Below are 23,755 nucleotides of genomic sequence, written 5' to 3'. Positions count from 1 at the left end.
GGATCCTTAGGGTCCATTTTTATCTGGTTATACCCGATCCAGGCGTCAAGGAAGGTAAGTAGCTCATGCCCTGCTGTTGCGTCTACCATGAAATCAATGTGCGGTAGGGGGAACGGGTCTTTTGGGCAAGCTTTGTTAAGATCTGTGAAATCAACACATACTCTCCACTTGTTGTTCTTCTTGGGTACAACCACAACATTCGAGAGCCATTCTGGGTAGTTAAATTCCATGATCTTGTTTGCTGCCAGGAGGTTGTCTACCTCCTGGTTTATCACCTCGTTCCTTTCAGGAGCAAATTTCCACCTTTTCTGCTGGACTGGAGGGAAGCTGGGGTCTACATTTAACCGGTGTGTGATTACACTTGGATCTATGCCAATCATGTCGCTATGGGACCAGGCGAAACAATCCATGTTAGTACGTAGAAATTCAATTATCTGCTCACGGATGTTATCTGCACAATCAGCTCCCACCAGCACTGTTCTTGCTGGAAACTGTGGGTCCATGACTACTTCGTCGAGTTCCTCCTGGGGAGGTACGATATACTCCCTCTGGACGCACATTTTCTGTAATTGCTATGTTGGACCAGCTGCAGTGGGTTTCAGAGCGTTCTTGTAACAATCCCGAGCGATATTTTGATCTCCCCGTATCTCCTGTACCCCCAGGGTGTAAGGAACTTCAGGCTGTGATGGTACGTTGATGATACCACTTTCATTTCATGGATCCAAGGCCTGCCAAGTATCACGTTATAAGTTGACGGACCATCAATGACCAAGTACCGTACCTGTTTGTTCATACCCCCCTGCAAAGGTAGGAATCACTATTTCTCCAAGGGATTGTTTAGTTTCTCCGCTGAAGCCTACCAAGGGTACTGCCTTCTACACCAGGTCTTTCTCGCTGAACCCCATGTTCTTCAAGGTTTCCAGCATTATCAAATTCACAGAGCTTCCTATATCTACCAATATCTTTTTAACAAGGCAATTACCTATGGAAAGGGTAATGATCAAGGCGTCATGGTGATGTTCTGCCTCATCGGGTATGTCTGCCTCATCGAATGAGATTGCTGGTAGATCCTGTCTGCTAACCCTGAGAGGTAACTCTGGTTTATTTCCTTTAGTGTCGGTTGCATGACGCTTTGCTGTTGAATAAGTGAGACCACATATTTCCGATCCTCCAGTGATGACGCTCACGACCTTTGAGTAAGGTGGAGGTGGGGATGGTTGCGCCTGGTCAGCAGTATTGACCTTTCCAGATTTCGCTCCCTTGGGGAGCGGGTGATCCAAGCATCCAGCACTGTAGAGGTGCTTTACTTCCTTTCGTAGTACTACACAATCTTTTATATTGTGGGCAATATCGTTATGGTATTCACACCTTTTGCTGGCATCTCTTCTGTCGTTCTTCCTGGGGGTAGGCTTCTTGGGCCACCTGGCCCTCTGCCCCAGTTCCCTGATTGCCTTCAATACCCCAGCAAGTCCATTGGTGAACCCATACTCGCTGAGCTTAGGTGGAGCCTCGGTGCTTTTTGTTTCTCCTGAGACTTTGTTCAGTGTGTTCTTGCTGTAGGGTTTGGTTCTTTCGTTCTTCTTCTCCATTGTGATTTTTCTGTTGGACGACCCTGTTCCGTACAGGTCCCTTCTATCGTCATCCTCCTCTAGGCAATAAGTAGCCTCTGCCATTTGCTTGACTTCCTCAAAGGTGGCACATGGGTGCTTGGTGAGATCCTTATAAAAATCAGAGTCGCAATGTAGTCCTCTTCTGAAGGCATTGACTGCTGTTGTAGGGTCGCACCTAGGGATAGATATTTTTTCCACATTGAATCTGGCGAGATAATCCCTGGTGGACTCCTCGAACCTCTGGACGATCCGGTATAGATCACTGGATAATTTTTGTGGCTTGCGACTGCTTGCGAACTGCTGATTGAAGACGTTTACCAACCATGCAAAGCTGGAAATAGACTTGTTGGGAAGGTTAACGAACCACTGGAGTGCGGTTCCTGACAAGGTGGAACCGAATCCTTTGCACATAAACGCTTCCTTTTCAGGCCCTGTTGCTGCAACCACCATCATTTTCTGTTCGTATTGGTTGATGTGCTCTAGCGGATCCTCTGTTCCATCATACAACGTCATTGTTGGTGTGGCAAACCCCTTTGGCATGCTGACAAGGGCAATGTTGTCCACAAAGGGGGAATCCGCATAGCACTCCAGGGTTACCACCTCCATGGGACGTGGTAACCCTGGAACCTTGCTGAGTAGGGACCTGATATCATGCGACTGTCGTTCTACATGGCTTCCTACCCTCACACCCTGGTTGTGGGGTACTGAGTATACCTCATATCGATTTGGTGTTCCTCCTGGCATGTAAGGAGGTACCATGTAGCTTTCAGGTAATGGTGTTGAGTTCACAATAGGCGTGAACTGGCTGTCTGGAGTATATGGCATATAGGAGCATATCCCGAGGTATGCGTTTCTTGCTAATTGTTCCCCTGGACTGCTCCCTGGTACTACCGGCGTACTGCTGGTTGTTGGTATGGAATCTGGAGTCAGTGCCCCTAATCCCACAAGATTGAGTACCATGGGGTACGTTTGCGGCACCCTTGGTAGTGGTGAAACCCCTGGTGGTTGGATTGTACCTTGGGTGGCCACTGTTCCTGCTTGATATACTTGCTCGGGTGACGTGGTTACTCCTGGTAGTAGCATATTCTTATCGAGCCTGGTTACTAGATTTTGCGGCAGTAGCCTCCCTGAGTACTCCCCGGCATTCCCCTGGCCGAGTGTTGACCTTGCCATCTGCTGGGTCGTTCCCAGGGGTGACACTGCATCTATCTTCTCCTGCAAAGACTGGTTGTCCCTTTGCAGCCCTATTACCGCCTACTGCAAGGATGTCATCCCTTGGAGCAACTGTTGTACCGGATCTGGTTGTGATGCTCCTGGGAGACGGGATCCTATCAGGTGTCCTGGTGATCCTGGGCGCTGCAGACTCCCATCCCTATTAGGTTTTGGCACAAGATTAATAACTGGTGATTTGCCAGCCTTCCCTGCTCCCAGATCTGTGACTTTGGGGGAGTAAGGAGGCTTTGCTGATACTTGGGGCTGAGCCTGGCCTGCAGTAACTCTGGTGGTAGGGACTGCCGTTGTTGGAACACTGGAGGTTGCTGGCGTCGCCTCTATTACGGGAGTTTGCACTGATGTACTCATCGGATCTGATACGTTCTGATTGGATCCTGACATGATTAACTATAGAGATGTTATGATATTTCGAAAAGAGGTATTTTAACCTAGATTTAACAACAATGCCCCACGGTGGGCGCCAAATTATTTTGGTAAGATTTTACCGACTAAAGGTTTGTGAGTCAATGCGGCTATTTCAATTAAAATACGGTATTAAGGACCTAAGTAGATTATTAGTAAGAACATAACGAGAACGAAAGTAAACAAATAATATGAAAGGAAAGCAAACGAAAAGGAACGAAAGGCAAATGACACAAGCAAAATGGTGACGCGGAAAACCCAAAATGTGGGAAAAACCGCGGGGGGGATGGTGTCCTACCAATGATCCACTAGTAGTAATAGTTTTAGAGGGTAAACCTAGCTGGAACAATCAGGAGGAAGAGCTGTAATCTCCAAACAACTAAGTACAAATGATATGCATGTTGTATATGTTCCTAGGTGTGTGGATTATTATTTGTTGCAGATGATGAATGTTGTTTCTCTGAGTGGGATGAGTGAGAAATCCGGTATCCTTGAATCTCCTGTTTGTTGCTCTTTTATAATCTTCCTTGAACTGTCGCACATGTCCCTATGTTTTCTCAACCATACGCTCCACTTCCTATGAAATAGGAAGTGGTTGCTAACTTTGTCAAAGCAACTGCTGGTAACCGCAATGTTCCTGCTGACTGTTTCAACGTTCCTGCTGATTGCTTGTTATTCGGTTCATATGTGGCCTCTGCTTTATTTGAATGTCCAGGTTCATCCCCTCTTGTTCTTTCTGGTGTCTAGCAGTCTGCTGCTTGTCATTGATCTGTATGCTTCTGTTTTACCCAATAGCGAGTTGCCATGTCATGATGAAAATGAGAGGGTATTTTTACCCATACAGTAGCTTCATCTGGGCGTTCAACAAGTTGTGTGCTAGTCTTCCTCCACCTACTTAGGAAGTCAGTGAAGCCTTCTTTCTCATTTTGGGTAAAAACCTCTAGAGTGCGCATGTTAACTTGGATCTCAGCATTATCTGCGTACTATTTAGTGAACTCAATCGCGACATCATCCCAGGTAGCGATTTTCTTGTGCTCCGAAGAGTAAAACCTTTGATAGACATATAATCTTTGAAGGCACGAATGTGGTTCAAAGGGTTTTCATGTCCCTTGAACTTCGGGATGCCAGTCATGTTGAAGTTGGTTGGCAACTAAGCATTTACCGCCTCATACTTGCGATTATTCTCCCTGTAGATGTCATCTCCCTTAAGGTACATTAGTTGCTCCTCCAAGTATTGGAGTCGCTTTTCAGCTTCAGTAAGACCTAGTGGGGGGTTGACTTCTAGTTGTCCAACAAAGGGTGGAAGGTTATCATGCACGCTCGCATCGGGAATATCGTTCTCTACAAGAGGAAGCCTAGTTTCTACAGCGACAATTCGGCCTTCAATATCATTAAGGCGATCACAAGCTTGGTCTTGGCTTGTTTGGAGACGGATAAGCGCAGCTAGGATTAGATCATTACCATTTTTGGGATGTCCATTAACACTTGCGTGACTAGTTTCAGGCATCTTGGAAATTGAGGGTAGGAGAACGATGACGAATCAAAACGCGATCGACCATTTTAGCACACTTACTCAAAAAAGAAAGACTCGACTTGTGAAGTGGGAGTGTGCTGTGTTAAGTGAGGTTTAAAAATGACAAATTTTGAAATGTTTGTCCTAAGTAACTATAGTGTATTTGTAGGAGTGTTGACTCGTGGTGAGTTTTGAAATGGGTTTTGAGGCCCGAATTTTGGCTGGATATTTGAACAGAGTTTCGACTCACTTTAAGCTATTTTAGGCCACTTTTGAAAGTATTTACGTTTTAAAAGGGATTTTGATTTTATAAAATTTCGTCATGGTTTTATTTACAAAATGGTGATCACATATATGATACAAACATACAGGCATTATAACGGTATGCTGAGTGCATTTAAAGGGTTTTGGCTTAAAGGGTGGGTTGCCATACCAGGCGATCAAACCCTGGTCTGTGGAGAGGTCCGTGCCAAACATGAGTAAAGTCGGTCCCTAATCCATTTCCTCGAGTAGTGAAAGCCCTTGATACAAACAAGAGTATGTACCACGGTATGGTTGACGTCAATCACTATCTATCCTTAGGCCCAGATAATAATATAGACCATCCAGACGGGACGATTGGTCGAATGGGTTGGGTTGGGCCTAGGAAGGCCGAATAAAACGACCTAAGAACGTCGAGTAATGAAAACCGACAATTGTCTCGTATAAACTATTCCCTAACCTCTTTCAAGTTTCACCCTAGGTAACACGTAAGTGTATTATCCCCAGCGGAGTCGCCAAACTCTGGACATGGGCCACCTGCGGCACGCGCAGAAGCACATGAAATAAGCGTGCATTTGTGGAGCCGCCACCAATTTTTATGGGAAATTGGAACTGTTCGAATACCTCATGCCATGTCAAGACACAAAGTAGTGACATGAACACTAAGAACTCGTTACCCTTAGCATTCTATATCTAGAATGACTCTCGTGGATGCCAATGAACACGGATGTTCACAGAGATCTGGAGTAAGGGGTGAGGGTACGTATTAGGAAGTCCTTTTACTGAACACCTAATCCCGCACACCTCGATAGCGGCCTCTACTAATGATTAGGGAAGTCGTTCGTATTTGATCTGTTGTCGATTATATGCATGCAATGCAATATCCACAGATTAATCCTAGCATGTGAGATTAACTATGTCGGTGAACATGTAATTGGCAAACAATAATGTCGAATTGGAGTTTAGAATTAATTACATTGCGAACAACAAGCAAATAAATCATACAATAAACAATAAATAACGATAAACAAAATAGCAATAATTAAAATTACAATGAATTATATTGATTTAACTGATTTACGTCAAAAATACATTCAAAACGGAAATTTGGAAAAGAAAAGAAAATAAAAAGGGTTAGAAATAAAAGAGACTAAATAAGACAGATTAAGAGTGATATTACAATTATTAGTCAATTAAACACGTAATTAAAGACTAGGTCAAAGCGAGAACAGAAGTTCAGGGACAGAACTCAACTCAGAACAGGCGCAGCATCTGCTGCGTCTCTTAGAAGAGGCGCAGCTATTCCTGCGTCTGTTCTTGAGTTGAGCTCTGGCTTTGAAGTCAGAACTGCGGGTAGTTAACATTCTTTGGTATGTTTTATGATTGATCGTCAATATTAGACTGAAGTAAAGGTGATTTAGTAGGTTTATTACATATGGAACCGTCATAAAAGCGATAAACACAAATTAAAACGATTAAAACGGGTTAGGAACGAATTAAAACGAAATAAAACGAATTAGGTTGAACTATGAAGACAAACAAACCTTGAAAGATAAACTGAAGAATAAACGACATAAATATGAACAAAGGACAAATTCCAGGGACTTGATATGGACAAATCGAGGCTCTAAAATCCGGGTTTGATTTAATGACGAAAACCCGCAAATATTGATTATAAGGGATTTAAGCCGAAAATAAAACGCAATAATCGAAAGGAATAACTAAAATACGGTTTAATGTATAAAAGAAAGGAATAAAATAAGAAAATAAAAGAAGAGAACAAAACTACAGAAACCCGAGGAAGAAGAAGAAGAGCAGGAGCAGCGGCATCTTCTGGAAGAGGCGCAGCAGGGGCTGCGACCCTTCATAGAGGCGCAGCTGCTGCTGCGTTTATTCTCGATGTCTGGTAACTGTTGTTTCGTAAAAACAGTTTTGAATAAGGGTTTTTAAAGTCGGTTTTGAATGTGTTTTTGACGTGAACCTTACATTAATTGATACAAAAATAAAATACAATAAAAAGATAGGATTTACTCCCTCAGACTTACATGTTTGACGAAACGAGATTAACTAAGTTAACGATTAGTGATTGCTCGACTCGAATGTATGTAGAAAGTGCCCTCGTAGGAGGATTTAGATTAATTGATTGATTGATGTGTAGTGTTCAAATTGGTTAGTCATGCAACGTGACTGGGACTTAGAATGATCTGAGCTTACGTGGTCGTTTGATCAAGCACGTAGGCGTTGAAAGCTTAGAGCACGGTCTAGAATGCAAAGAGAGAAGAGAAGGGCGGACACTCGCGTGAAAAATATGGAGACCAAAGGTCTCTATTTATACTAAAATATGTGAAGAGTTATGGAATGACCCAAACTTTGGAAACAATCACGGAAAAATTCTATAAACAGCGAAAACAGGCTGGAGAAGAGGCACAGCAGCTGCTGCGATCCTTCCAAGAGGCGCAGCGCCTGCTGCGTCATTTCCCCAGGGTTTCCTCCTGCGGAAGAAAGATTTCCGCGTTTCTATTATGGAATTGCAGTAGATCTCTACTTCCTTATTCCTTATAATATGATATACGGGATAAATTTTACCAAAAGATATAAAATTAATTTATGGAATAAATATCCGAATATTCTAGAGCATTCCGACTAGGCATTTTAAAATGGTTTATCAGAACATGAAGCGGTTTTTGACCCGGACTCCAAATGAACTCTAATTACTGTCAAAACGACTGTACCGGTGCGTAGATGACGACCAAGAGGTAGACACAAGTGTTTGAGCTATCACTTGATGATAAACTTACGAACTGTCATAAATCGTTCCGTGTACCAAACATGCGGCCCAATCATCACTGGGTGGTTGGCGGAAGGTGTAGAAATGAGGTATCTACACATGCTTGACGCAATCGGGATTCGAACCGCGGGGATGAGAAAACTCATGCCGAGGAGACGAGCCAATTGGTTGATGAAGGTTAGGTTGTGGGCCCAGACAAGGAACCCGACTTATAACCGTAATATCAATTAATGCACTTTAACCACGACCTCGTTCGAGTTTCACCTCTAAGGATCACAAAGACACAAGTGACCTAGTTTTACCCAGCGGAGTCGCCAAGCTGTGGACATAGGCTACCTACCCATTTGTGGACGCGGGCCGCCTACCAGTCTATAGACATGGGCCACCTGCACGCCTAGCCAATCTGTGGATATGCAGTAGTTAGAAAGCCATGCTTGGTGACGTAGAAATGCTTTCGACCGGATTGTTTTAGATCGGTCGATTTCATCTAGATGAAGGTCTTAAAACGATGCAGAGATGTTCGGAGTCGCCACCAAGCAATTATGGGATGCCTGGAAACAGTTCGAACCCACTTTATACCTCGATGGTCAATCAAGGCAAAAAGCGGTGCTTGACATAGGTACTAAAGATAAGGACTCATCCCCCTTTAGCATCCTATCGCTAAAATGACTCTCGTACGCCCTAGATAAAGCCATCCACTATCCAAAGGTTATGAGTAAGAGGTGAGGGTATATATTGAGAAGCCCTTTAATCGGACACACAATCCCGCCCGCGTTAGCAGCCTCTACTGATCGATCGTGGTTGTTTAAGTTCAAAAGTTGATAAAACGATAAATGCAAGAATGCGCATCCAAAATTTTAACCTAACATGTGAAAGTTTGCTAAGTCGGTTTGTTTTTCCAAGTATCAAGTAATTGATGTCGAGTTGGATTTGGATTAATTTGCATGCCAAAACGGAAATTAAACATCCATTTACCAAATTCGGATTCTGGTGCTTAACACGATCCATTTATTTGGAAAAGAAGTGTGTTTAAATGATAAAGTGTAAAATGTAAACTTGTCAATCTGATCCCTCATGTATTCGGGTTAACTGTAGTCGGGATCGTCCTAGACAAGTGCTAAAAATGAGGTAGAACAAAATCAAGCAGCCCCATAGGGACGCGAGCCATTGGGCGATACAAATGGGCGTACTCTGGTTTTATAAAAAGGTTGTTAAATCTGTTTTACAAGGTTGTTAAAAAAAAGGTTGTTTAAAACCGTATTTGTGATGATTGATTTGTAAATCGACATGGTATTTATTTTAACCAAGGGTGATATCCATTATGGTCAAAACAAGGATTTAAATAAAATAAAATTAAATTAAATAAATAGAAATTTTTGAGAAGAACTAAATATGTTAAGTTTATTTATTTGTAATTAGCCAATATTTATCATCGTACTCGTATTAAACCGACATGGTATAAAGAACCAAGGCTGATTATGAAAAGGCTTGCAAATGTGAATAAGTGAGGAAAAATGCTAAGTAAAGTAAAAGAATTTTAGAATGCCCTTTAAAATGTAATTAACCAAATAATATCTCCGAGTCACAGATTAAACCGTCAAGGTATATGGAACCAAGGGTGATTACGGTTTATGGTTAAAAAGTTTGATGAGAAAATAAATTAAAGTGGTAAAAACTGTAGAAGAAAAATAAGGAAAATAAAAGAAAGTATTAAAGGAAGATGAACTCAAACACGTTTGAGTCTTACCCGAGAAGCCACAAGAGGCGCGAGTCTCTTTGCATAGCAAAGAGCTTCTGTTTCAAGCCAAAACTTGGTTTTGGCTCACCTAACGTATAACTTATGTTTGAATCGTGTTATGCATTGTTCATGCTTATGAACTAATAAAACAGTAAAGACATGAAATAAGTGAGTTGTTTATACCCTCAAACTTACATGTTTCGATGTTTGTGAGGTAGACGACTATAGAGACAGTTTTCTCGTTATGCGACTACTCGGTATCAGAAGAAGTTTAAAAGAGTGCCTTAAAAAGGATTTTATTTTGAAAATGTGTTGAAAATATGTTGTTGAAAAACATGTTGATGATTTGGTCGAATGGGTCGGTCGAATGCACGGCGACGGTACCAAACAAAATGTGTAAGGCTTGTGTTTTCAATCGGTAGGTTGAAAACACGCGTCGATTTTTCGACTTACGAAGTCGAAAGGTCTAGAAGTTTAAGGGAGATGTGAGGGGGCGGACGCTCGCGTGAGTATTATGGTGTGTGAAGGTGGGTATTTATAGAGGATTGTGGGATGGTAAGTCGGTTGAGTTTTCTTGGAGGCTAAGGAGGAGGCCTAAAGAGGCGCGAGCCATCTAGTGCCTTAATGGGGTGTCCTGTCCTTTTCAATTTGGACGTGGCCTTTCCTCTATCTATTGTTTGGTTGGTTTGATTTATGGTATTCAAATAGGATGTTGTATAACAATATGGTCATCTAATAAGATGATATTTGGGTGTTATTTGGAGTGAGCATTTTATGCTTGACTCGGGTTTGACTTGTGTTGAGTCGGGATTTGAATTTTGAGCCGATTTTTGGCCCGATGTCGGTTTTGACTCTAAATAGTGTCATTTTAATGCAAATGGCTTGATAAAACCATTCATGACATTATTTTCGACATTCGAGACTCGAGTTGACTCAGATTGACTTGGGTTGCAGCTTTTGAGTCGGTTTTGGGTCCGATGACGGTTTTAACTCTAAATAGTGTTGTTTTAGTGCAAATGAAGTTATAAAACCATTTCGAAATCATTTTTCATATCCGAATATTGCATTAAACCATCTCATATATAGCCAATCCACGCACGCATATCAAAAACAGGTTGTAGTCCGATCATCATCGGGTGGTTTTTGGAAGGTGCAGATACTGGGTATCTACAAAGTCGTTGGACGCACGCGATGTGACCTTGCCTATACTTGGGCTTGAAAATCATGTCATCCACATATACCTCTACTTCTTTGTGCATCATGTCATGTAATAGGTTAGTCACGGTGCGTTGATACGTTGCTCCAGCATTGATCAATCCGAACGGCATAACGGTGTAGCAATAGGTACCCCACTGGGTGACGAACGCTGTTTTATTCATATCTCCTTCAACCTTCCTTGATTGTTGGTCCATTTAATTGACTTTCTCCATCCTTTCTGCTGGTTGGCTGGGTTTGTATCGGTGATGAGCGTTGCGGGTTTGAAATGGTCATCCCGAAGTATCATGGTAATAATCTCGTCTTGGGTTGCCTTAGCGAATCGATCTTCTCCGAACAAAAGGCTAACACTTGTTCGTCGACACAAGGTGTCGGGCTATTTTTGACGGTAGGAACCATTTCTTTAGAAATGAAATAGCAATCATGGAACACCTCGATTCCAGCTAGCTTGTTGCCTTTGAACATCCAAGGTTCAGGAAATCCGTGAAAAGATTCATGGTCTCCTTCCTTGACAAAGTACCCATTTAGTGTAGGGTGATATGGTCGCATTTGGATTCCTCGATGTTTGTGATCGTGAACTTGAGCGAGCATTTCGAAAGCTTCGGATATTGTAGGCTCGTATCCTAATCCTAGTGGTATCTTCTAGGAGTGGCCTTTTTTGAATGGTGGGAAGGTGTTATTCCGGATAGGGTGATGGCCATTTGCGTGGCTCTTTGAGTTAGATTTTTGACTTTTGCAAAGAAGACACGCCATCTTCTAGGTCAACAACCTGTCTACTCACACTTCTTGCCCATACGACAAAATCTGCAATAGTTGGTGTGATGGTAGAGTAGGCTTCTCCATGGTCGACCATATTGATCTCATATTTGATTAGAGAGATAAGGTGTGAGAAATCCAAGGTAGATTCCTCATCCAAGATCATTAGAATTCCAAGAGGATTCCTTGTATTGTTAGACTTACTCGCGGGAGGGATAGGCAAACGCTCATCTTCGATCATGTCTTGGAGAGCGTGCTTCTGCCTATAGCAGTTTTTTTTGTCGTGTCCTTTACCCCTGATACTCACAATAAGCATTGTAATCCCATAATTTGGAATTCTATTCTGAGTCAGGTGTAGGTGCTATTAGTTGGATTCTTTCTTGCTTCGTCAATCTTTTCAGCGCATTTGTATATGTGTCACCAATAAAGGTGAACTTTCTTGGTGTATTGTTTTTCTTGCATGACTCGACGAGGTTGACATCGTCGATCTTACTAGTGGAACCGTAGGAACGACTTCCAGTTGAAGTTGACCCTTGATATCCGCGTCCCACCATTTTGGACAAGAGTCATTTGCGAATATCGTCTTCGATTCTTATACCTAGTATTGTTAAGTCTTTGAAAGACTTGATGTTTTGGTACATCAAGTGATTTGAATAGGTAGGCCTTAGATTGTCCACGAACTTTTCCATTAGAGTGGCCTCGTCTGGAAGCTCAACAAGTTGGGTACTAGTCTTTCTCCACCTACTTAGGAAATCGGTGAATCCTTCCTTTTAATTTTGGGTAAGAACTTCTAAAGTGCGCATGTTGACTTGAATTTTTGCATTATCCGCGTATTGCTTAGTGAACTCGATGGCTGGATCGTCATAAGTAAAAATCTCCTTGTGGTCTAGAGATTAGAACCACTGTTTATGAATTGTGTCGAGAGATGAAGGAAAGATCCTTAAGAACATATCCAGCTTGATGCCCTTGATAGACATGTAATATTTGAAAGCATGAATGTAGTTTAGAGGGTTTTCGTGCCCCTTGAATTTCGAGATATCGGTCATTATCTTCGGGTTAACCATGGACGCTTGCTGCGCTTTCGTTTGTTCTGACCATCTTGGACTTAGGATAAGAACCGACGAAGAATCAAGACATATTCGACTACTTTTCACACCTACTCAAATAAGACAAGACTCGTGGATTGACTAAAAGGGGACACGTGTGTGTCATATGGGTTAAAGAAAATTGATTTTGAAATGTTTTCCTAGACAATCATTTTGTGTGATCGTAGGAGTGTTGATTTTGAAGTTTGATTTTTGAAATATTTCTTTTTTGAAATTTTGACAGAGTTTCGACTTGACTTTCTTGATTTTCAGCTTTTTAGGCCATTTTGAAAGATCTACATTTTTTGCATTTTGAAGAAAGATTTTGAAAATTTTGTCATGGTTTTGTTTACAAAAGGTGATAACGTACAAGTTACAAACACAAACATGGGCATTATAACGGTATGCTGAGTGCTTTTAGAAGGGTTTTGGTTTAAAGAGCGGGTTGCCCTACCAAGCTATCGTACCCTCGTCTGTGAAGAGGTCCGTGCCAAATATGAGTCGGGTCGGTTCCAAGTCCATTCGCTCGAGTACTGAAAGCTCTTGATACAAATATGAGTAAGCATCGTGGTATGGTTGACGTTAATCACTATCCATCTTTAGGCACAAATAGGAACTTGTACCGTCCAGATGGGACGATTGGTCAAATTGGTTGGGTTAAGCCTAGGAAGGCTGACCAAAACGACCAAAGAAGGTTGAGTAATGAAAACTGACAACTGTCTCATATAAGCTATTCCCTAACCTTGTTCAAGTTTCACGCTAGGTAACACTAGACTTAGTCTAAGTGTATCATCCCCAGCGGATCCGCCAAACTGTGGACACAGCCACCCACACAACGCGCACCCGCATGTTGGGTTCGAGGTGGAGGCACTTCTCCTATGGAACTCCGGCGCGAGGCCAAGGCACGTTATGGGCCGTAACCGATTTGAAAGGCATTGAAACCGGTGAAAGGTTGACAAGCCTGCATTTGTGGGGTCGCCACCAATTTTTATAGAAAATTGGAACTGTTCGAATACTTCGCGTCATGTCAAGACGCAAAGTAGTGACATGTACACTAAGAAATTCATTACCCTTAGCATTCTATGTCTAGAATGACTCTGATGATGCCAATGAACACGGATGTTCACAGAGATCTTGAGTAAGGAGCGAGGGTACGTATTAGGAAGCTCGTTTATTTGCACACCTAATCCCGCCCGCCTCGATAGCGGCCTCTACTAATGATCAGGGAAATTATTTATACTTAATATGTCATCAGTTGTATGCATGCAATACAACAAAGACGGATTAATCATAGCATGTGAGAATAGACTAAGTCGGTGAACAAACAATTTAGAACTCAATTAGGTCGAAGTTAGAAGTTAGATTAATTACATGTGAATTGCCAAGCAAATAAATCATACAAAAGCAATAGGAAATAAATAGATAAATAATAAAAATAAATTAATTACTTTTGAATTACAACGGATAACTTGAATTTACATCACAAGTACGCCTCAAAAACACAAAGGATTTGGAAAGAAAATAAAAGAAAATAAACTTAAAATATAAAAATATGTCGGATTAGTAGTGGTAATACGAGATAATAGTCGGTTAAAGTCCTAAACTAAAGCTACGTCTGTACGAGTCGAGTTCAGAGGCAGAAGCCACCTTAGAAAAGGCGCAACATCGGATGCGTCCCTTACAAGACTTACAAGAGGCGCATCAAACCGTGCGTCTGTTCTTGAGTTGGGTTCTGACTATGAAAATCAGACTCATTAAATTGTTATTGTTTGTTGGTTAATTAATGTTGATTATTGTTATATAACTCGAGTGAAGGTTATTTAGTCAGATTACATGCATTTGAAACCGTCATAAAGCGATAAAGGTGAATTACAAACGAAATATTGCGAGTTGGTTATTTACGGTTTTGAGCATACTTGTGGTATAAATCCGTACATTAATTGGTAAAAAATAAAATACAATAAATAAAATTGGGATTTTACACCCTTAGACTTACATGTTTGATGAAGTGAGATTAACTAAGTTGTCATATTAGTGATTGCTCGACTCGATGTAATATGAAAGTGCCCTCTTAAGAGGATTTATAATAAATTGATTGAGTTGATTAAAATGTAGTGGTCAAATTGGTTGGTCATGCAAATGTGACTGGTACTCAAAATGATCTGAGCTTACGTGGTCGCGTAGAGCAAGCACGTAGGCGTCAAAAAGTAAGAGCGCGGTCTTAGAATGCAAAGAGAGAAGAGAAGGGCGGACACTCACGTGAGAAATATGTGAGGCGGAGGCCTCTATTTATAGTAATCACGTGGAGGGATTATGGTAAGAGTATAATTAGGAAAAAAATCCAGAAGAAATCTGAAAACTGGAGAAAAATCATCCCAGAAAGAGGCGCAGCAGGAACTGCGACCCTTCCAAGAAACGCAGTACCTGTTGCGTTCTCTCTTGAGCAGTTTCTTTCTTGGTAAGAAAGATTTCCGCGGTTGATTTAGGAATTAGGGAAGACGTAGGCTTCCTTATTCCGGAAGGTAGATATATTTGTGATAAAATATAGAATTTTAGGAATAATACTCCGGAAAATTCCAGAATATTCCGACTCGGGTTTAAGATGGTTTAGAAAATGGAAGCGGTTTTTGACCCGGATTCCAAATGAACTCTAATTACTGTCAAAACAACTGTATCGGCGTGTAGATGACGACCATGAGGTTGACTCGATTGTTTGAGCTATCGCGTGTCGACGAACTTACGAAATGTCATAAATCGCTCTGCCTGATCAAACATGCGGCCCAATCATAACTGGGTGGTTGGTGGGAGGTGTAGAAACTAGGGGTCTACATATGGTGGTCACTCGGTCTATTGACGATTTGTGCCCCTGTCTATCGGGCATTCTACACCGTCTACTGTTGGCATGCTGAGTTGATCCCCGTCTCCTCATGAGTTTTCCCATGCGGCCGTTGTTGAGCTTAGGGCATATTTTTCCGATCTTAGTTCGTCCGCTAGGATCTTTTAGAGGGAGGTGCATCGGTTACAGTACATGCTTCGTCGCCTAAGGATTAGTTTGCCCTGGGACATCCAACAGTGACCTCAATCAGGACCTCTCTTAACCACAGTAGCATGACTGTGAAGCTGTTTCGGAAGCATAGGGCAAAGTTGAAGGGGTGTTTAAAGCAATGGGTCAGCCAAGACTCGTTGGGTCGATCCTCCCCCTCTGTTCCGGGAGTAAGGCCGAGCTCTCCAGAATCTGCTTCCACGCGGACGTAAGGCTGTCTCACCATAGAGACCTTTGGCAGGAGGATAAGTGTCCTGTAGTCTCCTTGGTAGGCAAGCTCGAACCTAGTTTTCTACACAATATCCTTGTGTATTCGCTCGGTAGATGCATGCGTTCATCCTTTTTTTTATCGGCTGATATGTTGATTGTAGATCCGGCTCCTTTTCCCTTGGGCGTTTCTTGATTCAGTTTGTCTGTGAATCCGTAGCCGTTTTTTTACTTCTTTGTACACGTGTCGCCCTCCGATTCCTCAGGGGATTCAGCGGGGGTTGACTGCATTTATTCCATCTTTGGCTTTTCCAATAAATAGGAATGTCGTCGCCTAGGATTTTTGCATAACTCATTGCGTAGTTCAGCGGAAATGGGTGTAAGAGCGCGATTCTTTCCCTTCTTTTTCTCTCAATGTAGGCCTTCTCCGTTGATCTCCGCTCCTGGGGATATCGGGGGGTTCTACTTTATCAAGAAAATTCATGTCATAGAAAACACAAATGGCCATCACGACCCTCAAAATGCTTCCTTATGGATTTCCTCTCTCCAGTACTCGTCTGGTTCTAGATGGGAATCTTGTGTAACATCCGACCCGTGTCATATCGGTGTCGTCGGAAGATCAACCACCTTGTTTCAAGTCGCTCGTTGGGAGATGCGGGTTGGAAGCGGATGATATCTATTCTCTCGCCGACCATAGGTGGACTGAATGGGAAACGTCCATGGGGCAGAGCGTCTCTCTCACCAGTTTACTTTGGTTGTTTGGGACTGTAGCGTTCGCGGTCGGTGGAAATCCAACCTTGTGTCGGTAGCCGAGATGGGTTGTTCTGGACAACAACGCCTTAAGGGGGAGTGAGTTCTCTTTTGGTTTACGCTTTCCCTCCGGCGTGGTTCGGTTACCCATGCTCTCGGCGGTCTTCGTTTTGGAGCGACTTCTCTCCTCCCTGGCTAGGGCTTTATATCGGGTGAGATTTTCCTTGCGGTCATCACTCCTCCGGATATACCCTTACTTTGAGATATGTGCATGTCTCCGTGTGTGCGTTAGCTTGGAGGTCTGTCACCTCGAAGGTTTTGACCTCCGGCGCCCGATTAAGTTGGTTGGGCCCTCCGATCGATCAAGTATCTTGGGATGGTATCTTCTCTCCCGTATGACAGCGTGATTGGGGTGGCCTGCTCCGTAGGTTTCAAGTGAATTGTCTAGCGTACTTTGTTACTTTGTCGAAGATCTACTACTTGAAGATCTTCTGCCGGTCGTCGTAGCTTTAGCTTTTTCATTTGCTGTCTTGCCTTTTACAGTCATCGTTTGTAACTTTTGTAATGGTCGGAATTGTATTGAATAAAGTAACGATTTGTTGTTAGGTTCATATACCTATTATTAGACTCTTCTAATAGTGAACTAATTAACATATTAACTTAAGTTCATTAAGATCTAGTGCATGCATAACTAATTAAGAGATAAAGAGAAAAATAATGTTCCTTACATTATTTGGTTCGAAATTTGGGCACAAATAAGGACGCCTTCCTTATTTATTCTTGAGCTCAAGTATTATGGATGATCCTCCTAAATCCCAAATATAGAGATTCTCCTCTTGTTGCACCCAAAACAAAACCCTTAAACTAATATATTAACTAACTAAATTAATATACTAGTATCCTTAAAATAATTCTAATAATATGTTTATTACTACACTAGTAATCTTATATATTGAAATTAGAATTTTAGATGAACAATTTTTATGGTTTCTAAAACTAATTTTAGAGAGATGTAAGTGAGAAGGTAGAAAAATGAATATATTCAAGAATGAAAAATTATAGAGAACAATTTTCTATTAGAGAAGGGTGAGGAGCCGGTTGAGAAGGGGGTGGAAGGCCAATGCATGGTCTTCACTCTTTTTACTTTTTCTCTTATCAAAAACTAGGTGTGTAAGGCCATAGTATAGAGTGATTATCATGTTTGCCATACAATATTAACAACCACAAATAAACCCATTTCCTCTACAAAAACCGGTGCTCCTCTATAAAATGGACTTCCATTTTATTTTGTCAATTTGTCATTTGTCACACAATATGTCACATGTAGTATGTAACATGTTATTAATTAATTTAATGCATATTTATCAAATAAATATCATTATATACATTAATCAAATTACATATAACAAATTGTCTAGTAATTGACAATTACATGGTATAAAATGGGACGTGTTAATATAATTCACAACATTTTGTAATTATATTTAACCATTCATTCTTATCTTAATTGTTTCATAAACAATAATCAATTTTAGTAATGAAATCTTTTAATTACTAAAATAAATCTTATTTAATCAAATTACAATAAGATATAAATATTCTCACTAACAAAACAATTGTTCAATTATAAGGAATTGATCAACTTGTATTGATATACAATTAATCAACTTATCTATTAAGGGAATTGTCCTATAGGTGTGACCTTAAGGGATCAACTGATCACCACCGTCAAACGACAGTAATGTTAAACTCTAGTTAGTTAATCATTACTGATTAATGTTGATCAGTTGACTATATAAATGAATCATCCCTTACGCATTCTTAATATGAGATTTAAACATGTGATCGCACTATTGTTGAGGACACATACTCCAACATTTGTGTCATTCTATTTGTAGAGACCAGGTAGCCCAACGAATACTCTAAAGGAAGGGGGGGGGGGGTGAATAGAGTATGCACTCTTTTTCGCAACTTTTACGTTTGATATATAAATGTAGTATACTTCGATTATTGCAGCTTATGAATTAAGTACATGTCGGGTATGTTGATGATTTTGTAAAACAAAACGTAAAAACAATAAAGTACAAAAAAGATAAATAATACATGAGTTTTTAACGTGGTTCGGCCCAATTGAAAAGCCTACGTCCACCCCTTTTTATTAATTGTTTACCACGTGCGCCTAATCCGGTCTAGCGTACAATAAACAACTAATTCCCACGACTAACCCTAATCGTGCTAATGAAGGATGTTAAGCCTTCGTTGGGTTTGAGAGATGTTATTCATATTTAGTTTACATTTTGTTAAGCATTTCCTTTGTTATAAACATATTACTTAAGCATTTTTTTTCTTTATAATACAATATTTCCTTTGAGTTATTTGGGTTTGTCACTTGTGTTCTTCTTATTCAAGTTCTAATTCTCTTGTTACGGTAATTTCACTTCTTGTTCATTTCGTTATTGCATTCTTCATTATCGTTATTTCATAGTTTATATTTTAGTTATTAGCAATTCCATATTAGTTTGTTATATTTCATTATCAAGTCATTAACATCATTAGTTTACTTCTAGTATTTTATTTACATTTCTCATCATTAGCAAATATTTTTTGCCCATATGTTCTCATTATTTAGTATATTCATAATTCTTATAATTTCTTTTTTTTTTTTTTGGAAGAAATCAGCTTCTCATTAAAAAAGAAAGAGATTCTTACAAGCACAACCACTAACAAGCTTACAATAGTTCTAGGAATTCAAAGATGCTACAATCTCCTCTACTAAACTATCATTAACCTTAGAAAATAATCTAACAGAAACATAATACTTAATGTTTGTGACTAACTGCTCAACAGTCCTAGAGGAACCATTAAACAGCCGTCTATTCCTCTCTTGCCAGATCAAATACACCACTGCAGCAGCACAACATCGTGCCCATTTCTTCCTCCAACCACGTCCTTTGTACTTTGCAAGGTGAAGGAGTTCTTGCCTAAGTCACAAAAGTCGTCTGGTGATGCCAAGCCATAATAGCATTTGTTGCAAGACTGAGTTATTAAAAGGACAACTGAAAAAAAGATGAGAAATGCTTTCCAAAGCTGCACAACACAAGCTGCACCTATTAACCATAATCAAACCTCGTTTCATCAAATTATCCACCGTGGGAAGACCATTTTGAACAGCCATTCTCACAATGACAGAATGTCAAGGCATAACAACACTGTGCATGAGAGGTTTGGCCCATCTCAAAGTTGGATGCAGACCATGGAAAGCCGAGTAAACTTGAGACATTGTAAGCTTGCCAGATTTGGTCCATGATTGTAGCCTTGCCTGAGCAGCAATAATGGAACCAGCCTGGCTTATAAACTAATCCCTAGTGGCCAACAGAGCTTTCCAAACTGTTGTAGAGCTGCAAACTGGCTGCACACTCCAACAGTCAGCTCTATGAAAATAGTAATGCTTACACCATTCCACCCAGACTGATTGAGTGTCATGGCTAAGACGCCAAAACATTTTGAGGATAAGAGACTTGTTCCAACTAATAATTTCACGAATGTCAAAACCACCCTGAGCTCTAGACCTGCAAACTTTCTGCCAGGAAAAGAACACCATCCTCCTGTTACTACTCTGATAATTCCACAGAAATCCCCTACAAAGTTTATCAATTTCCAACATAACCCTTTTTGGCAGTAGGAAACTGGCACACCAGAAACTCTCAATACCAAAAACAACTGAGTTTAGCAGCTGCACTTTCCCAGCATAAGATAGAAAAGTATTAGACCAGTGCTTAATTTTCCCGGTTATCTTCTACAACAAAGAATGATACATATCTCTAGTCAATCTAGAGGAGTGAAGAGGAACACCCAGGTATTTAAAGGGGAATGCTCCCTCCAAATAACTAGTCTCATCAAGGATCAGGGACTTAACCTCCTGGGACACTCCACCAAAGTAAATATTAGTTTTAGCTGGATTAGGTTGGAGCCCTGAGTACTCAGCAAACAAAGCCAAAGAATTCTCCACTGCTTTGACAGAAGGATAATCTCCTCTCGTAAAAACCAGCAGATCATCTGCAAACACAAGATGCGATAGCCCAATTCTACAGCATTTAGGGTGATAGCTGAAAAGAGGTTGCTCAGGTAACTTCCTAAGAATTCGAGATAAAACTTCCATGCATAGAACAAAGAGCAAAGGGGAGAGGGGATCCCCTTGCCTCAATCCTCTCTCACCCTCAAAATAACCCACAGAAGTGCCATTGATGTTGAGGGAGAATCTGGGTGAGGTAACACAGTTAATAACCCAATTACAAAATTTTTCAGGCAGACCAAATAAGGGGAGGATGGTCCTAAGAAAGTCCCAGTTCACAGAATCAAAAGCCTTTCTAATATCCACTTTAATGACACAACGAGGAGATAAGTCCTTCCTCCCATACCCAGCAACAAGTTCATGGGCAAGCATAATGTTATCCACAATAGATCTCTCATGAGTAAAGGCAGCTTGCTCCAATCCTACTAAGGTAGGCATGACCATCTTCAGTCTTTTAGTAAGAATTTTACTAATGGTTTTATATATGGTGGAACAGCAGGAGATTGGTCTATAGTCTTGTACAGAGCTAGGATTATCACCTTTGGGAATGAGAGAAATAAGAGTGGAGTTTATTTCCTTCAACAACTTACCAGACCTAAAGAAGTCCTGCACAGCTTTCACAAACTCTCCCTTAATAACACTTTAAGCTTGCCTAAAAAAAACAGATGAGAAACCATCTGGTCCAGGGCTTTTGTTCACATCAATTGAGAACAAAGCATCATGAATTTCATCCTCAGTTACATCAGAAATTAACATGGCAGTATGAGTTTCCTCCAAGCAGGTCCCAGAAAGAATAATCTCCTCATCAAAACTCCTGACCCGAGATGATGTCCCCAAGAGTCTCTTGTAGTATTCAAGGAAAGCATCAGAGATGCCCTCAAAGGTTTGGAACTCCTGACCATGTAAATCACGGACCCTACTAATCTGACATCTACTTCTCCTGGCTGCCATCTTAGCAAAGAAATAAGTGGTATTAGCATCCTGCATATTAATATCATGTATCTTGGCCCTTTGATAAACCATACTCAGCTCAACTGTTCTGAGCTTACAATACTCCTAAGAGAGATTTTTCTCTTGACTGAGCAACTCAGCATTTAAGGGTGTCTGCTGAAGAAGAAGTTGACATCTCTGTAATGCAAGCTTAGCATCCTTAACTCTCCCACTAATATTAGAGAAATCCCTTTGATGCATAGACTTAAGTTTAGGTTTAATAAGCTTCAAATGATTCACAAGTCTGAACATAGTGCAGCCTCTAATATCCTCATTCCAGATGTCCTTAACCATACTAAGGACAGCAGGCTCATCCCCCTAGCAGTTTAAATACCTGAATTGCTTTGGCCGCGAAGGCTCATCAGGTGTCACCCAAACCACCAAAGGTGAGTGATCAGAAACCCCAGCAGCCAAGGCATCAGCATAAGAAGAAGTGAAGCTAGTCTGCCAAGCAGAGTTAACTAACACTCTATCCAGTTTCATCCACTTCCTATCACCATCCTCCTGCTTATTAGTCCAAGTATATTTGCAACCATGAGTGAGCAAGTCATCTAACCCAGCCCCATAGACAGCCTCATTAAAGTCATCAATAACTTGCAAATTAGGTACAGTATCACTAATTCTCTCCTCCACCTCTCTGACACAGTTAAAGTCCCCAAGACATACCCATGGATGGTGGGGTCTAATATGCTGTAGGAAGGTCCAGAGATCATATCTTCCTTCAACAAAGTTAAGTCCATACACAAAAGAAGCCTGGAAAGTTACACATCCAAGGTCCTCCACTTGAATATGAATCCATTGGTTCCCACTAGAGAGGGCAGTAATCCTCAAACTTTCTTTATTCCAGATCACCCACAACCGCCCATTGGAGTGATGTTCATAGTTATTTAAAACTTGAAAGAACCTAAAACCTTTTCTTATTATATAATCAAACTTAGGAGCACGTACTCTAGTCTCCATTATTCCCATAATATCTAACTTATTAGCTTTAAAGAAATCCACTACTTCATGTTGCTTGAAGTCTTTATTCAAACCTCGGATGTTCCAAACTCCTATCTTCATGGAGAAAGTAAGGGGGGTGGGTCTTCCTCCTCACTATAATCCTGCTCCTCAAAATGCAACTCCACCTTGTCCCCAGCCACAACACTAAGCACAGGGATAATTTTCATACTCCTTGCCCGAGCAGTGACTAGAGGTTTCTCAACTTCAACTGAATCCATTTGCATCACAGTCTGCTCCAGAATGCCCTCAGGAATATCCTGCACATTATGGTCATCCTTATCCACTATTACAGCAGTAGCTACATTCTCCTCAGTAGCAGGAACTGTAATAACAGTCTCCTCAGTAGCAGGAGTTGTAGCAACAGCAGCAGTAACCACTGGCTCAGCATCCTTCACAGTAGTTTTCTCAACCACTGGAACATCGCCAGACTTCTTTTTGATCAGCCTGCACTTATGTTCTTCATGGCCAAGTTTCTTGCAATGAGTGTAGTAAAATGGCAGCCATTCATAAACCACCCGTTGCAAAACTTGACCATAAGGAGTATATAAGAGAACATCATTAGTGAGTTTTTGAGACAAGTCTACTTCCACCATGATCCTAGCAAAAGAGAGCCTCTCCTTATGAGTGGTTACAGGATCAGCATACAAGGGATTACCAATCTTACTCGCAATCTTACTCAAAGCTTTCTCAGACCAGAATAATGGGTCCAAGTCAGGTAAAGTGACCCAGACAGGAACCTTAGACACAGTATCAAGCTCCTTAGAAATATTCGGATGCCACCTCTTAAAAACAAGAGAATGAGTACCAAGGCTCCAAGTGCTACCTCTCAAAATAGTGCAAAGGTCTTGCTCCTTTTCAAATCGAAAGAAGAACCAACCCTTTTTATAGTACAAAACCTCAGATTTCTGCACATGATTCCAATTTTTACTTACAAACTCCCGAACCTGCACAATAGAGGGCTTCCCTCCAATAAATTTCCCAACCAAAGTATTAGCCCAGTAATCAAGCTCATCAACAATATCAGTTTCATCAATAACAACACCTTTATCATCTAATCCACGAACCAAATGGAGTTCCATACCAACAGGAG

General features: G+C 41.1%; 1 protein-coding gene across 1 annotated transcript; it reads right to left on the bottom strand.

Moving 5' to 3' along the window:
* Window positions 1-21,729: 21,729 nt before the first annotated feature.
* Window positions 21,730-22,623, bottom strand: LOC141607846 (uncharacterized). Its single transcript, XM_074427195.1, has 2 exons — window positions 21,998-22,623; window positions 21,730-21,907 (listed from the first exon to the last, which is right to left on the bottom strand). The coding sequence occupies exons 1-2, from the start codon at window positions 22,621-22,623 to the stop codon at window positions 21,730-21,732; spliced, it is 804 nt and encodes a 267-aa protein (XP_074283296.1).
* Window positions 22,624-23,755: the final 1,132 nt, after the last annotated feature.

The sequence above is a fragment of the Silene latifolia genome, chromosome 10 (assembly GCF_048544455.1).
Source record: "Silene latifolia isolate original U9 population chromosome 10, ASM4854445v1, whole genome shotgun sequence".
Taxonomy (NCBI): Eukaryota; Viridiplantae; Streptophyta; class Magnoliopsida; order Caryophyllales; family Caryophyllaceae; genus Silene; species Silene latifolia.
This window is presented reverse-complemented; position numbering and strand designations above follow the sequence as displayed.